Genomic DNA, 17417 nt, shown 5'->3' on the forward strand with positions numbered 1-17417 from the left:
ACACAATGTTTTGAACCAAATTCGTTCCTGTATAGGGAGCCAGTGAAGAGTTGCCAAGGCCTGCTTCCCTGACGCTCTTCTGGACAGGTTCAAGACCAGTCGGGCCGCCGCATTCTGTACACATTGCAGCTGCTGTACCCCTTTCTTACTTAAACCTGCAAATAAGGAATTACTTTAGTCCAGGTGGGGGGTGACTAAGGCATGTATCAAGGATTTCCTGGTATTGATGGGCAAAAGATCAAGCACTTTGCGTATGGTTTTGAGGATGCCGTAGCATTTTCCCGCCAGCCTACCAATGTGCTGTCCAAAGGATAGGCTGGAGTCCAGAAGGACACCTAAATTCTTCACAGTCACTGAGGGGGAGGGTATAGGCCCCAACTCAGACGGCCACCACGCCGATGACCAGATCGAGGGTTTTTTCCCGATCACCAATAGTTCCGTTTTATTCCTGTTGAGGCACAGGCAGTTATTATTCATCCACCAGGCTACAGCCGTAAGACAGGTGGAGAAGTTGGCTGCTGCCTCACCCGGCTACAGCCGTAAGACAGGTGGAGAAGTTGGCTGCTGCCTCGGCCTGGCCTTGGGCTAGGGTGATCACCAATTGAGTATCATCGGCATACGTGACGATGTCAACTCCATAAGATACCACAATTCGTGCCAGGGGTACCATGTATCGATTGAATAACGTCGGGCTCAAACTTGAGCCCTGTGGAACACCGTGCCTAACCATTGGGGTGAGGATTTGAACTGGGTGCAGTGTACTTGGAAACTTATATCTTTTAGAAAGGAGCCTACCCACTCATGGGCCGAACCCTCAACTCCCATTTCCGTAAGGCGGGTTAGCAGCGTGGTATGTGACACGGTATCAAACGCCGCACTCAAGTCCAGTAATACCAGTGCCGCCGTCTGCCCCTCACCTACTTTCTGCCTGAGCATCTCCTTAGAAAAGAGGAGGGCTGTTTCAGTTGAGTACCTGGCCCTAAACCCAGACTGAGATGGATGAAGATGCTGACCTTCTTCCAAAAACTCCATGAGCGGAGTGTTGGCAATTTTTTCCACTGCCTTCATACAAAACGGGAGAAGCGAAATACGTCGTAGGTTCTCCAGCTGAGATATATGAAGGTTGACTTTCTTTTTAAGAGGAATAACCTGCGCCCTTTTCCATTCATCGAGAACATAGCATTCCTGAAAGGAAAGAGAAGCCATGTAACTGATATAATCAATTACCACTTCTAGCTGGTTCTTAAAACTCTTGGGCGGGACCGCATCATTAGGAGAGCCTGATTGAATATTATTCGCAATCCTCAGCATTTCCTGCCTAGCAGGTACTTTAAAACAATTTAAATGCAAGTCATTGGCATGTTTCGTACAATTCTTAGGCTGGCTTGTGGACATGCCTGCCCTATCCTGAAAAGAGGCATATATTTTCTCCACCTTATTCACGAAGTGGTCTGCTATCGACTCGCAGATCTCATCGGAAAAGATGTCTTGTGCCACAATCCTTGCCGGGGCCGTAAGCTCTTTGTATATAGTGAATAGTTCCTTGGACGTATTCTCCGCAGACTCTATTCTCTCCTTGAGGAAAGCTCCTTTCGCTGTTCTTATCAGTTTGTGATATTTCTTTAAGCTGTCCTTATATTGCTGTTTGCAACTAAAATCATAGTCTTTACGCCAGCTGCGTTCTAAGTTTTTACAAACCGATTTAGCTACTATTAGCTCTTTATTAAACCATGGAGCAGTTTTGGACCGCCTAACAGGGGCCTTAGTTGTCCATGGCGCTACTTCATCTAAGGCCTGCGCCATCCACTCTTCGTGTACCCTCCAAGCCTCGCTCAGAGTGTCACTCAACGGTGGCGGTTCCTTCTGCAGAGCCAGCTTGTAAGCTTCCTGGTTAATTTTTTCCAGTTCCTACGTTCGAGGAGTAGGGGTTTCCTCTCGTACATTTTTAATGAGCATGATTTCACACAGAATGGAATTAAACAGTGGTCAGACCATGGCACCCTGGTGGGGGGGGAACCTCCACTCCCTCCCAGTTTGCAAAAATGGGGTCTAGCAGGTGACCCAATTGATGCTTGGGTGTTAGTGACTGCAGTTCCAGCATAAGGGGTCTCATTGCGGACACGACCCCCTGCGCCTCCCTACAGTTTGCATCCTCAAAGTGAAGATTTAGGTCGCCCAAGATAAGGAGCTTGCTGTAACGTAGCGGAGGCTAGGTGGCGATCTCTGCCAGGCCTTCAACAAACTGTGAGGCTGAACCCGGGGGCCGATATATCAGAAAACCGTTAATAGTGTTTTTTGGGGAAAGTTTTATAGTGAAGAACCCTGCCTCACTGTTCACAATCTTAACTGCATCCAAAGTGCATGCCAATTTCCTTTTATAGATCAATGCAATACCCCCCCCCACCCCCCACCCCCGCTGGATCCCCCTATCCACTCTTAGTAAGCAATATTCTAGAGAAAGGGCTTCCATGATCTCCGGAGTGGATACCTCGTCCAACCAGGTCTCGGTTAGAAAAAGCACATCCGGCCGACTATCCATTAGGAGATCATGGATTTCCAATTTGTGCTTCTTCAAGGAGCGCCAGTTCAGCAATGTCATACTAATCATTTCCACCTCCTTCCCGGTACCCTTCGGTGTGAACGGATCATGAGTACATTCCATACATCGGAATGGCAGCGTTTCTGCATGTATCCTATGCCTACATCCCTCTTTGACCCTGGGGCACATGTTAAGTAATTGTTCTCTGGTGTAATGAAGCCTGCTTAATCCCATGATGTCATATCGGGCAGGGGTACTGGCCCAGGCCGCACCCGGCTGTGGACGGGTGCAGACGGGCTTGCCTTTGGCGCGGCCGCTGTCCTTCTCGCATTAAATAGGGTAGTTCAGGTCTGCGCAGGAGTAGGACAGCGTGACTAGAGCGCTACCCTGTTTCCTGTTGTGCCCGGAAGTGCTGGGCTGCCTCACCCTCCGCAATCAAACGCCCACAAGGATGCGGCGGAACGGGGCGGGCCACAATGCTAGCAACAGTGAATATTTGCAGTAAGTAAGACCAAAATGAATTTAAAAAGTAAGGCAGTTAAAACAATTTATGCAAGACAATTGCGCGAGTCAGCAAGGTCTCATGTGTCAATGCAGGCAGCTCTCACCGAGTGGATGTGTCTGTCTCTGCCACCGACAGATCTGCAAAGACCCTTTACAAGCCAAATTGTTGGATGTCTAACTATTTGTTTTGTCATTGTCATACGGTGGGCATCATTAAAGAATATTTGTCTGCCCTCTCTGCCTTTTTGCATTTGTTGAACCAGCCTTCCTTGTCATCGTAGTGAAACATTTTATTGATGGGTTAGGCATTGTAGAAAAGGACATTGTCAAAGTGGGTAATCCTCTGCATTAAGACCTACAGTGCACTGGCTGAGAAGCAGGCCTCAAAGCCAAGGTTTCTACCACTGCGCTAGCATTCATAGTGCCTGTTCTTGATATCTGTCAGATTGTTACATGGGCAGCAGTGCACACATTTGCAAAGCACAATTGTTTTGATAGCCAGTTCTGAAGTGAACGGCATTTTCCAGTTCAGTCCTGGAGCACTTCTTGTCTGAGCCCACTCTACACACACTACACCTTCTGAGGTACTGCTTTAGTAGCTATTCTAAAAGTGAGGCATCTGCATTTACAACTATCCATTAGAAGAACACTTTACTTACCTAGTGCTGTTTCTGGTGGATAAAACATCTATTATTCATCAAGAAGGAACCTTAGAGGGAGAAACAGGCTTCAAGGTGCCCTCCACTCAACAACAATATCCTATACAAAAAAAACCTTGTACGTCACACAAAGTCAGAGTTTTTAAGGGTTCCCCACTTCTTCTTAAGTGGGGGAGGTTCTAGTACCTACTTATAAACCCAACCATATATGTATTTGGAAATAGAAGCAGATCTTGTGTTAAAAGGTGATTCTTACAAGTGTAGAGAAAAATTATTAAAAATGTGTTTAGGAAGTGCCTCATGTAAGCAACCACCAAGGAGCGTTCAGCAGATTCTCACCAAATTGCTCACTCTCATCATCTTCATTTTCAAACAATGGAATGAAAACCAACCTCCAAAACTTGTGTGGGAAAACGAGTATGTATGTGACCTTAAAACTACTAACTGTGAATGGTACACACCTGAACATATGAGTGCCCTATAGATCTTCACATAATGTATGTTAAAGTTACCATGAGGCTAACAGGTGGGCGCCTACCAGCAGGCCACATGCAATAGCACAGGGAGCATTTTACACTCAGTTGCCGATAAAATTTGGACCATTTTTATCATTGGAAAGTAACTCAGTGAAAAGTAAAAGCGAATGTTTTTTTTTCTTGTGCACATTAACACACACCTGCCTACCAATCCATTATGTGCTTGCTGTCCGTACCTCGGGGCACAATGATGTGCCCTCCCTTTCGGGGCTAATCATGCCTCCGGGCAAACATTCCAACCATTTTGTGATTACCATCTGCATCTCGAGGCACATTAAAAATGCCTGTCTAATTCAAACCAGTGTCTAGACCTACAACTCACATACAAATTGGTCATTTTAGTCGACCCTGGTGCCCACTGACCTACTTTGTGTATAATCATATCAATATTCTTTATCGACAGGGTGCCTGCCCATCTGTACTATGCTTACTGTCCGCTCCTTGGGCACAGTGATGTGCCCACCCAATTGGTACATCATGCCTCCGGGGAAACATTCCAATACTTTTACAATTACCATCTGCATCTCAGGGCACATTGACTATGCCCTGATAATCAGACCGGTGTCTTGAACCACAACTCTCATACATAATGATCCTTTTAATTGACTGTGAGGCTCCACTGACATACTTTGTTAACGGACCTAGTTCAAAACATTCAGTTTCTGCGTCTTCCGCGTCTTCCGCGTCTAAGTAACCTGACGTCAGACTGTTGAGCCCGTCTATTTGAAATTACAGGTACGTGACGGGAAGCCGGGATAAGTCCGCTGACTTTGTCCATCAGGGTGGGCACCATATTAGAGTGCCAAACCAGGCATGGGACAAGATGCTAATGTTAATGATAGTGTAATTTCATAATTGAATCGCGTCATTCCTTTTGCCTTTCCTTTAAACCAACTGGATACATGTAATGTACAACCGTAGACAGAATTTCAATCGTTGGATATTGTTGGTTTATCAAACAGACCAATCATGTTCGGAAGCAGACACTTATATATGGGGCCCACCATAATCACACCAGAACTTAGTGGGAGATGCCATATGCTCATATGTATTTTTCCTATTGATAAACTTGGAACGAGTGGTATTATTCTGCACCCATTACATCTTCCTAAATTCTGCAGCATATGACAATAGCAAGAACAAGTTTTTTTTTATTAAATAAAAAAACACCTACCCACTGAAGTTATATCTTCATAATTTATGCTGTTCATTCAAACCATTAAGCCCCCCTTGATCTGTCTTTTCAGAAAAATTCCACCGTGCCTATTTTCTGAACAGAATATCATCAGCGGCACTTCGTCTGCTGTCATTGTTTCCAAAACTGTCCACCTAAAATCTCTGGGTCCATGTCCCATCTCTTGGAAGTGTCTGACCAATCTTGTGATTCTCCTTGCTTTTAAGTTAATAATAAATTCCTTGATTCCAATTTTAACTTTCCTAGAGGGTAGGCCAATGTAATGTATGCCACAACCACAGGTCAGCGATATAGAACGTAATTTGAATTACAATTGGTGTATCTGTTTTGGAACCATGCTCGACCATCATTCAAGACCACACCAATGGATGCTTGTGTTAGACAACAAACTGTGCATCCTCCAACTACGACCCCACTCCAGACCCCTACTTACGTCAGTGAATTACTCCATATGGCTAAATAACGCCTTCAACCTCCTAGTACCATTAAAAAATGTCTCAAAAAACAGAACATCCCCATCAGCTTCCTGGTTCTCTGAGGCTTTAAGCCTGGAAAAACAATGCTGTAGGAACCTCGAGAGACATTGGTGCAAAAACTATAATATCTCGAACAAAACCCGCTATAAGGAAGCTATCTCCAAATATAAGCACCTCATTATTCTGGAAAAAAGCAAATACTACCTCAATCAGATTGAATCAGCTAAAAATTCCACTAAGTGCTTTATCATGTGGTCACTAAACTATCAGGGTCTGCAACAAACCCCCCAATCGCTCCCACCCAAGAACTTTGCAATGCCCTGGCAAATTCCTTCCTAGAAAAAGTCAGCAATATATACTTCAACTTCGCAGCCCAACCTAAACCTGGGAATTCAACAGTCACCCCTCACAACGAAGAAAACACCCCTTCCTTCTCAACCTTTAGCCAAGTCTCACCACAACAAATCGAGAACCGTATCTCTACCATCAAGTTTGTTACCCCACGGACCCTTGCCCTGCTTCTCTTTAAAACTGATTCCTGCCATTCTGGCCCCTAACCTAACAGACATCTGCAATGCCATGTTTAATACTGGCACCTACCCCGCTATATGGAAAAGTGCTATCATCAAGCCACTACTGAAAAAGCAGTACCTCTACCCTCTAGAAACAAAAAAATCACAGACCTATCAGAAGCCTTCCATTACTAGCTAAAATATTTGAGAAACTAATGAACACACATCCTCTCCTTTGACCCTCCCATGTGGGGTGCCACAAGGCTCATGCTTGAGTCCGAAACTATTTAACTTCTATGTGTCGGACCTGGCCAGGGTCATCAAATCTCACGGGTTGGGTCTTCCCTCCTACGCCGACAACACACAACTGGTGCGTAGCAGTTGCCTCCAGATTCCAAAGTGGTATGCTTGCCATCAGTACCTGGATGGCCAATAACTGCCTAAAGTTAAACTCTTGATAAAACCGAAGTCCTGATATTCGGCAAGCTCTATACTGCCTGGTCCTCCATCTGGTGGCCCACCGACCTGGGTCCACCGCCTCTCCCAGTGTCAAAAGTCAATACCTGGATGTTATATTCGACTACAAACTGGCTTTTACTTCACACACCAATGCGTTGTCTCTTTGTCCTTTTATACTCTAAGCATGATAAAAAAAACTCTACCCTTTCTTCCATCCAATGCTAGAAAAACCCTTATTAACACTTTAGTCATGTTTAAAATTGACTCCTGCAATGGCCTTCTCATCAACACTCAGAAAAAGGTCAATAACAGACTGCAGATGGTGCAGAATTCAGCCGCAAGACTGATAACGGGCACCCCTAAGTATCATCCAATCTCTTCTGTAGTATGAAACCTTCATTGGCTACCAATGACAAACCGAATTAATGTCAAGGCTCTTTGTATTGCCTTCAAGGCCATACATAAAACTGGACCTGACTTCCTGAAGAAAGCCTTGTGTGGATATACCCCTAATAGAACTCTCTGCTCATCAACGGCCAACCTCTTGAATAGTCACAGCACAAACAAAGTAGCCTGGGGTGACAGAAGATTCACCGTCGCCACTGCCAAACTATGAAACACCCTTCCCTAGCATATCAAATCATGCCCAACGTTATTCACCTTCAGGAAGCTGATTAGGACTTGACTTTTTAATCAATAGGCACCTCATCTCTAGCTCCTTACTCTACACAGTCCGCAGCGCCGAGACACCCAAGGCTATTTGCGTGCTCTACAAATTGCTTAAATAAAATAAATAAACCACAGGTCAGCGATATATAACCTAATTTGAATTACAATTGATGTATCTGTTTTGGACCCATGTTCGACCATCATTCAAGACCACACCAATGGATGCTTGTGTTAGACTACAAACTGCATCCTTCACTAGGAAAATGGCCAGAGGGTCAGTAGTATCTGGTTTGGGTTGACTTCTCTGACTAATACTTCTTATAATGCACTGTAGCATCCCAGGCCCACCCTGATGGACGAAGTCAGATTACTTATTCCGTTTTCAACACGTGCATCTGTAATTTCAAATAGAAGGGCGCGGCAGTCCGACGTCTGGTTACTCAGACGCGTAAAATGCCGAACCCGGCGATGAGTTTTTTGAACTATTACTGTTAACAAAGTGGGTCAGTGGGGCCCCAGTGTCTACTAAAATGATCGTTATGTATGAGAGTTGTAGTTCAAGACACCGGTTTGAATGTAACGGGCATATTTAATGTCCCCTGAGATGTGGATGATGATTGTTAAAGTGTTTCCCCGGGGGCATGAGCACCGATTGGGAGGGCACGACACGTACGAACAGTAAGTACAGTACAGCTGGGCAGGCACCCTGTCGATAAAGAATATCGATATGATTGCGAATAAAGTAGTTCAGAGGGCCTAGGGCCTTTAAAACGACCAATTTATGTGTTGCTTGTGGTTCCAGACACTGGTTTGAATTTGACAGGCATTTTGTATGTGCCCCAAGAAGCGGAAGGTAATTGCAGATTGTTAGAATGTTTCCCAGGGGGCATGATGAGCCCCAGTGGGAGGGCACGTCATTGTGCCCCAAGGTGGAGACAGCAAGCAGAGAACAGATGGGCAAGCAGGTGTGGGTAAATGTGCACAAGAAAAAAAATACCCTTTCCCCTTTTACTGAGCAACTTCCCAATGATAAACATGGGCCCTTAAGCCTAAACTTTGCATTTCATTTTATAGGCACCTGAGTGTAGACTTCTCCTTGTGCTCATGCTTGTGGCCTGCTGGTAGGCACCCACGTAGTAGCCACATGGCTATTAATATTTTATTAATGAAAATATTGATTAATGAAATGTTTAAATCTAAAGCAGAGCAGTTATTGAGCGTGTATATTTTTAACAGAAACAGAACAATTCCCTATTTAAAGGAAAGCTATTCCTTTCACTTCATTAGGATTTTAACACCATTTCCTAATATTGCTATCAGGTGTTTTTTATCATGAATTGTTATGGTTTCTGTGCCTCTGTCTTGTTGTAAAATAAGTACTACACCTAACTAGGCTCAGAGAACTTGCATTTGATTTGACTTTTAAAAAAGTTGGTGTGGTTATATGCCAAATATTTTTTGAGAATGCCCATAGTGATACAAATTTTACATATTTCTTCTTTCCAATAGGTTTCCAGCCCCATATTGAGATCATGAATATTAAGCACACAGGTATTTTTGTCATGTAATATGTTTTACACATCAGCAGTCTCTCAATATCCACAAATTCTGTACGAGTAATATTTCTATAGCGACAGAAGCTAACTAAAGTGTCACCCCCACATCACCTAAATTGTAAACGTGTAGATTTGGAAATGAGGAATATGGCAAGTCTAATACTACAGGCGAATATCTTGTAGATATCTCTTTTTTCCCCGTCCCCATTGGTAGTAGGGTGGGGAACACATTTAAGATGGTGCAAATTAGTTTGGATACAAGTACATTAGGTAGGAATGTATTTATTTTTCAGTCCTTGGTCTTCATGTTCTACCCTGCTTACAGCACTCCCGACACATACACATCTGCTAGGTCAGCACAAAGGACTACTATGGAAACAGATAAACTACGTAACTAAACCATTGTTTCTGATTCGATACTGGTTTGTGGTGCCTCTGATGTCATCATCTGAGCTAGAAAAGATGTTCAGAATTATGTAACCCAACTGCTGCCGCGTGGAGCATCAAAAATCACCCTGTTTGCTTTTTTATCTAGATGGAGCAGATGGGGCATTTTACCCTGATGAGATTCAAAGGCCACCAGCAGGAACAAACGCATGGGGCTTGGAAGACAATGTAGTCTGCAGTCAGCCAGCCCGCAATCTCAGCCGACCTGATGGTTTGGAAGACCCTGAAGAGAGCCATGTAATCTGCATGTCCTTAATTTTACTTTACTTTCTACATGCATGCTGAATGTATTAATCAGTTGTGTAGCTCTGGCCAGATTTCTAGGTTGACGCCTACCAAACAGTGCAGCTGTCCGTTTGCAACGACATATTTAAGACATGGTGAAAACTTGCCTTGGAATGCATGACGTCCATTACTTAGCGTTTAATAACTCACATTTGCTTGCATTCTGTTTGCTGGCTTTATTTTTTTAGGCCGTCCAGCACATCTTTGTCTGTCCCGTGGAGCATTTAGCGTTTACCCAGGCTCTGACTGGCTGCTTGTATTCTTACACGAATGCTAGCTTTTCAGTGTGGCACTACTTGAAAATAATTATATTTTGAGCTATCTCCCTTGCATGCTAGTTATCGCAGTAGCAGCTGCAGCTCTGTCGGTTGTAACAAATGTACTATGTTTCCCTGAAAATATTTCCTTCAGCCTATGTGTGTTGCTACCCTTTTGGCTACACGGAGGATTTAATATCCAACCCACCACTCTTGGCATGGCACTTTAAGTTTCTGTCCACCGTCCATACTCATCTCGGCTGTGTTCAACCAGTTCTCTTTTCCTTCGAGAATTATCTTTCTGCATGACTGATTCCACTTAGCCCTGGCACTGCTGATTCATCAATCAGACATGCATGTGGCCATTCTGGAGTTCAGAAGGTGAATGAGCAGTAAAGAGCACTTTACATTTTGTTTTTATCTTGGCATATTTGCTGGGCGATGAAAGACAGAGGTCAAGTGCTTGGCGATGCCTTCTGGTTAACTGATTGTTATTCTTTTAAAAGGGAGGTTGTTGTTCACTTTTGTCTCTCTGACTGTAAAACGAGAGGATTTTGTAAAGTGAGCTACGCAATATTTTTGATGAGGTACAGGTAGTGTGAAAGGAAAGGCTGCAAGATGTAATTTTTTTCTAGAGCACAACAAAATGTAAATACCTGTAAATGACTAGTACAGATATTTCAGAATTTATTAGCAGTTCTGAAAGCATACATTTTTTAATAGGATCAAAACAAATCAAAATGCTTGGTGATGCGGAAATGAAATATTAGCTATAACCTGATTTCCACCCATTCTCATTGTGTGCGCTGCATAGTTTTATTAGTAAAACTTTGACTGTGCAAATTGAGTGGCTATTTCAGTGTAAAGTGTGTTTTCTGTAAATTACAATGTGCTACCTCACTTTCTTTAGTAATATATTTTCAACAGTGTGCCCAAAATGTACCACCAGCTATATACTACGCACTTCCCCACTCTCCTACTGTAAACATTTACCACACTTGTCCTTTGTATGAAAATTTGATTCTTCACAATCCCTATTGCTTCAGTGATGTTACATTAATGGCAACACCCCTACTCTGAAAATTATTCCAGCACCTCTGATGCAAGACACTTGCAAAATATAATTTGCACATGAGCCGTTGTTGGTACACTTCTTTTAAACAATCATGTTTCTATGCGGGTCTTGAAGAAGCAGTGTTCTGTAATTTAATTCTCATTTTTTCAAATCAGATGCACACTTCTCCGTTTTTGCTTCAGTATTAAGTGTTAGCTCGCAATTACTGAAAAAGACTAGTCTTCATTATTAAGCATATATACAAGTTACTGTATTATCATCGGTAATTACCATCTCAACAAAACATAACGGATGTTAATAGAACCACATGAAAACAGTAAAGTGGCATTTTCAGAGGACTTTTCACAAATACATACACAGTTCTATTCTAAAAAGCAATAAAGGAAGTGTGTTCACAGACATTACAAAGAAAAATTAGAAGAACCACCCAATATGCTCTTTTCTCCAGCAACTCTTAAAGTGCAAGTCTTGACAAAGGAGGGTCCTTGTCAAAGAGTTTTTAAAGCACGTGCTAGCTTAACTGGGCCTGTTTCTAAGCATTTCTAATATAAACAGATAAAAGACTAAAGGAATAAGGAGATTGCGAGGCCTAAGATTGTTACATTTCCATTCAATAATCAAGTTATTTCCTTTGCACACTTGACTTACTAAAGGTAGTGATAGCAAGCAGAGAAGGCTTACCCCAGGGTGCGTTGGTTGGATAGCAGCTAAGATACAGCATGACCAGGCGCAGCTGGTCTATTTGGGCGGAAGGGCCCGCCCCCTTTTTCCCTGTAGGAACAAGTGTCTGTCAGGCTGAACAAAAGTCAGCCTGACAGACACTGTTCACTTTCAGTTTAAGCAGCCAGGAGAAACACATGCGCATTTAGCGCAGGCTCCTGGCTGCCTGAACTTAACTTTGCTGGACTGAGAAAGTCACAGCTCCATTGGGCGTGACTTTCTCAGCTCAGCAAAGGTTGCTGAGGCCCTCCCGTCAGTGACGAGGGAGAGCGTCACTGATTGCCTCGCACCTGGGCGCTTCAGTTTTAAGCCCTGAAGCGCCCAGGGTCGACTGTCAATCAGTGACACTTCATCACAGAGTGGGGTGGGGTCAGTAGTCTCCCTGACCCCATCCCACTCTGTGATGAAGATAGGACTGCTGCAGGGAAGGCAGCAGGCCCAAGCCTCCTGGAACCCCCGAGGCAGAGCAGAGCTGGCTGAAGGTAAGTGTGATTTATTTTCTTTTTACATTGTTTGGTGCGTGCGTGCATGTATGAATGTTTGGGAAAGAGTGTTGTGAATGAATGTGTGTGTGTGTGTGCGCGCACGCCTGGTTGTGCGTGTCGTGTATGTGAGCGTGTGTCCCATCCGCCCCCCTCCCCCCAAAACTTACTGGCCGCCACTGAGCATGACACAGTGTTGTCAAATCTTTTTCTAGGTACATAGTTTAGAGGGCAGCATGGGATGAAACCCTTAAAATAAATCTAGAACTCAGTTCAAACCATGTACATGTCTCGCTCCAACTACGCCCATCGTACATCCACCTCTCCCTGACCCCCACTCTGTTGGATCAGTGCGGCTTTCAGCACACCGCAGACCATATTTTTGGCTCCTGGTAAATTACGAATGGCCACGGTGTACAGCAGTGCTTCTTAAGCTTTTGACTTCTGTTCCATTTAATCATTACTGGAATCTGAAGAGCCCCACTTAATCATTAATTGATTCAGAGGACCCCCACTGAGTCATTATTTGAGTCAGAGGACTCCCACTGAGTCATTAATGGAAGCCGTTGACCGCACCGCAAGCAATTTTAATGATTTGAATTTTTAAACAATATACAAATATTACATTTAAATTCCAAACAAAAATAAAAATAAATGTGACTGCAAGGTTGGAGGTTTTCTAAATTCAAATTTAGTCATCCATCGTCCATATTATCTTCTGTTTGATTGACTTGCACTGCTCCCACCAATCAAGCTGAGGATACTAAATTAATTTTTAGACTCTAATTTCAAATTCCCTCAAATTTACAGAACGTTGGGGGCGTGGGCTGCAGCCAAAGAAGATGGCCACACATTAAGAGAGCTGCTGTAGCAGAATCACAAACTACACCCACAATCCTGCATCATCCGACCATTTGAGCAACACCTACCGCCTGTTGAAACTGCGGTGAGGCGGCGGACAGCTTCTCAGCCCTGCAATTGCTTCGTTTTACGGCAATCCCAGGTGGCTGATCCGGGGTCCGGGCTGTGAATCCGGCCGTAAGAAAATGGCGCCCGCCACTACCGAGCTCTGTCACTGAAGCCTGGCGCTTGATGGGGACCTGACGAGGCTGCTGGCAGGTGGCTGCTGAGGGGCACTGTGCAGGTCTCAGAGGGTTGGTGCCGGCACCTTTAGGCCCACTGCGGGTGAAACGGCGGCGGCGACCGCGGCAAGGTGGAGTCTGGAGCGCCCACAAGTACTTAAGTCTAGTGGCAGGAGCAATTGGAGTGTGGGGGGGCGGCCCCTACCAGCACGGTATTGCAAGCACTTACAATCTGACTTTGGCGGCTTATGTGGTGGGGTTAACTGGAGGTCTTCCTGCTACGCACCAGTGTTTCCCCCAGCATCTCTGGGCCTGATCTGCGCCTGGGCCTGCGTGTATTGCGCTGGCCTGGGACGGGAAGCGAGCTGCCAGATTGTGGCCTTATTTAGTGGCCGGACGGACTGTGAGTGGACCAGAGACATTGTGGGCGGAGGCGGCACCACCCCCTTTTCTGAATCATTTTGTCCACCATAAGCGTGGAAGGGTATACTCAGATGTGAGTCCCTTGCTCATTGCACCATCAGGATTCAAGCAAGCCGGGCCGACGACGCCTGAAATGGCAGAAACCGGTCCCGGAAGCTTGTTTCCTTCCCAGTATAAGAATTGGCTTGGTAGTTTGGTTTGCCCTGTTCCCATCATGCACTGGGACAGGAACAGACTAATTTGCATATAGCCAAGTTCTGAGCTGGGATGGTGCAGTGAGCTAATAAACGGTGATGGATCAAGCCCTGATCTTTGGACTGGGTAAGAGTGGTCTGCTTAATTCAGGCACTCTGTTCATCACCACCCCCTTTTCTGAATCATTTTGTCCACCATAAGCGTGGAAGGGTATACTCAGATGAGAGTCCCTTGCTCATTGCACCATCAGGATTCAAGCAAGCCGGGCCGACGACGCCTGAAATGGCAGAAACCGGTCCCCGGAAGCTTGTTTCCTTCCCAGTATAAGAATTGGCTTGGTAGTTTGGTTTGCCCTGTTCCCATCATGCACTGGGACAGGAACAGACTAATTTGCATATAGCCAAGTTCTGAGCTGGGATGGTGCAGTGAGCTAAAAAACGGTGATGGATCAAGCCCTGATCTTTGGATTGGGTAAGGGTGGTCTGCTTAATTCAGGCACTCTGTTCATCACCACCCCCTTTTCTGGAACACCCAGCGGGCACCACATCGAATTCAAAGGTGCCGGTCGCATCCCAGTGAGTGTCCTGGAATAGGCCCAGGGCGTGGAACAGCAGGCTGCGTCTACTGCCGAGGTGGATCTCAGGACCATGGAGCGCAACAAACCACCAGCGCAGGACCAGACTAATCACATAGCTAAATATACGGTCAGCATAGGGAGGGAGGATGATCACTAAGGAGGGAGCCAGCGATGCGAGGTGACAGAGGATGGGCCAGACCCATCGCTAAAAGACATCATGTCGGCCATAATGGAGATGCGTGGCGCCATAAAAGAGATGTGCCATGGAGCCCAAGCTGGACTCCGTGACTGAAGAAGTCAATTTACTCCGCGCGGACTTTGGAAAGATGTCAGATAAAGTCGCCGAGGCTGAAAGTGGCATCGGCAGTTTGCAATCTAAAACAAAGAGGCTTGAGGAGCAGGTGGCCGCGCTTACGAAAAACCAAGCAGACATTGCCGTCCGCTTGGAGGATCAGGAAGGCCAGGTGCGGCGCAATAATATCCGTACCGTGGGTGTTCCGGAGGGCATGGAGGGCCCGTCTACAGACTGGTTGTGGAGGATCTTATACTCAAGCCTAAGCGTCTTTCTAACTCCGTCTCGGTGGAGAGAGCCCATCATGTGCTGGGAGGAAGGCCATATCCTGAACCATAAGAGACCGTGATGCCATCCTGCAGGCATCAAGGGTGTCCGGGGACCTGCATCTGGACAACGCCACAATATGATTTTTCACCAGATTTTACGTTCAATGTGCAGCACCAGTGCAGATTGTTTTAAGCGGTAAAGAGGGCCCTCAGAGATCAAGGAATAAAGTACATGATGCTGCACGTCTCAAGATCCTGGACGGTGAAAAGGCATTCTTTTTCGACTCGCCGACTGAGGCGAGTGACTTGATGGAAGGCTGGGGGACTGTGGGCCGCCAGAACGGGTTGTGACGCTTGACTCACAACTGTGCTTGTCGGGGGACCCAGAACAGCAACAGCCAACCACGAGAGCCCCAGCGGATCGGGCAGACACCTCTCGTGACTGTAGTGGTAATGTGGACATGGGGTAATGTGGTTAGGGGAGGTACGGGAGGTGGGTGCCTCATGGGTCCTGGCTTAGTGGAGGTGGTCGGGCGAGAGGGTCCGGGGCTGCGAACTCTTCTACAGCTGTATGTTTTGGGCTCACATTGGTTCATTGTGTTGGGGGTAGGGGGGAGGGAGTTGGGGGGGTATGGTCCGTGCAGCGTGAACCATCCATGGGGTGTGCACTCCGTCTCTAGAGTACGTCTTCTTCTGCGGATGCAGGTTTATGTTCCCTGTTGGTATGAGGTTAATGGGGCGACAGGCACTCTGCATGTTTAAGAGGTGGGTGGTTGGGGGCCCACTTGGCAGGGACAGGGGGTAAGGGTTGGGGGGCAGGGCTTTGTGGGGATGTTTGTTTGGCTCATGGCGTTTCAAATTCAAATGTATGTTTGTTAGCTTACAACAGCAAGCAGTGGCATGTGAGAGATCCGGGACAGTTTAAGTTGTTGTACTTCAATGGGTGACCAGTCAAGTGAAAGGATCTGGTCGTGGAATGTCAATGGTTTTGGCAATAAAATAAAGCGGATATTGTTCCTGCAGTATGTTAAACGCCACGCACCTGACGTAGTGCTCTTGCAAGAGACTCATTTTTTGCGGGGCAACACGTGCAGGGCATTGGATCGGTTTGGCCACAAGATGGTGGCCCATTCGGGGTTCACGTCTGGCTCCAGGGGGTGGGGATTCTTGTCCGTAAAGCCCTTCCATTGGTTGTCACAGGCACGTGGGTGGAGGACTCTGGATGTATGGTGGCGGTGGCGGCCAGATGGAAGGGTCGCATGTTAGTGTTTAGCTCCTGTTATATCCCACTCGAACTGCATGCCCTGACATATGTAAAACTAGGGACCCACTTGGCAGACCTTCCCTGGGGCACTCTGGTACTGGGAGGAGACACTAATGCAGTCATGGATGCAGACCTCGACCGCTCGGGGGAGAGGCAGGGCAATAGGGGGGAAGCCGGCTTGCATAGCTTCACCACAGCAATGGACCTCAGTGACATATGGCGCGTACATTACCCCACACAAAGGCATTACACTTTTTACTCTGCTAGACATGGGTCCTTCTCCAGAATAGACCACCTCTTGTCCCGGGGGGACCAATTGGGCGACTTCGCGGACTCCCGCATCATGGCCCGGGGAATCTCAAATCATTCACCTGTGGGTGTCACTCTCAAAGGGGCGGTAACAGCCTAGGGCGGCCTTCCCGAGGATAGACCCATGGCGCTTCAAAGACAACTCTATAGTTGACAAGTTGCGTGAGGGCTCCCAACTATACTTCGCCGAGAACCAGGGCTCGGTTGATTCCCAGTTAACCTTGTGGGAAGCATTTAAGACAGTCTTGAGGGGCCAGGTTCAGGCGCTTATTGGCGCTCAAAAGAAGGAAGAAGTACTCCAGATCACACAGTTGGAGCGGGAAATTGAGGCACAGTCACAAGCTTGTCCTCAAGCAAAAGGAACTTCGCTCACTGGCGGAGGGTGAGGCGCGAGCCTATTCCCTCGCCATGCAAAATCGGATATATGACGCCGGGTGATAAAAGCATAAAGCTATTAGCATGGCTCGAGCACAGGGACCGGGAGCGATCCCGGGTCACGGAAGTGAGGAACGAGTTGGGCTCCTTGGTATCTGCCGGGATTGACATAGCGGAGGCCTTTGCATCTTACTATGAGAGGGTTTACATCCCGGTGTGCACCAGATCGGAATCTGACTGTGAGGAGTTTCTTCGGGATT

General features: G+C 46.2%; 1 protein-coding gene across 10 annotated transcripts in view; it reads left to right on the top strand.

The window, feature by feature from the left end:
* TAX1BP1 (Tax1 binding protein 1) overlaps positions 1 to 17417 on the top strand; it is a 702037-nt gene that overhangs the window by 599837 nt on the left and 84783 nt on the right. For 5 of the 10 annotated variants that reach the window (XM_078663483.1, XM_078663484.1, XM_078663487.1 and 2 more), the window contains 2 exons: positions 9059 to 9100; positions 9641 to 9789. In XM_078663483.1, coding sequence (XP_078519609.1) covers positions 9059 to 9100; positions 9641 to 9789 — 191 coding nt within the window. The remainder of the gene's footprint in view (positions 1 to 9058; positions 9101 to 9640; positions 9790 to 17417) is intronic. The other 5 variants (XM_078663492.1, XM_078663485.1, XM_078663486.1 and 2 more) reach the window with 1 other exon arrangement.

The sequence above is a fragment of the Lissotriton helveticus genome, chromosome 10 (genome assembly GCF_964261635.1).
Source record: "Lissotriton helveticus chromosome 10, aLisHel1.1, whole genome shotgun sequence".
NCBI classification, from domain to species: domain Eukaryota; kingdom Metazoa; phylum Chordata; class Amphibia; order Caudata; family Salamandridae; genus Lissotriton; species Lissotriton helveticus.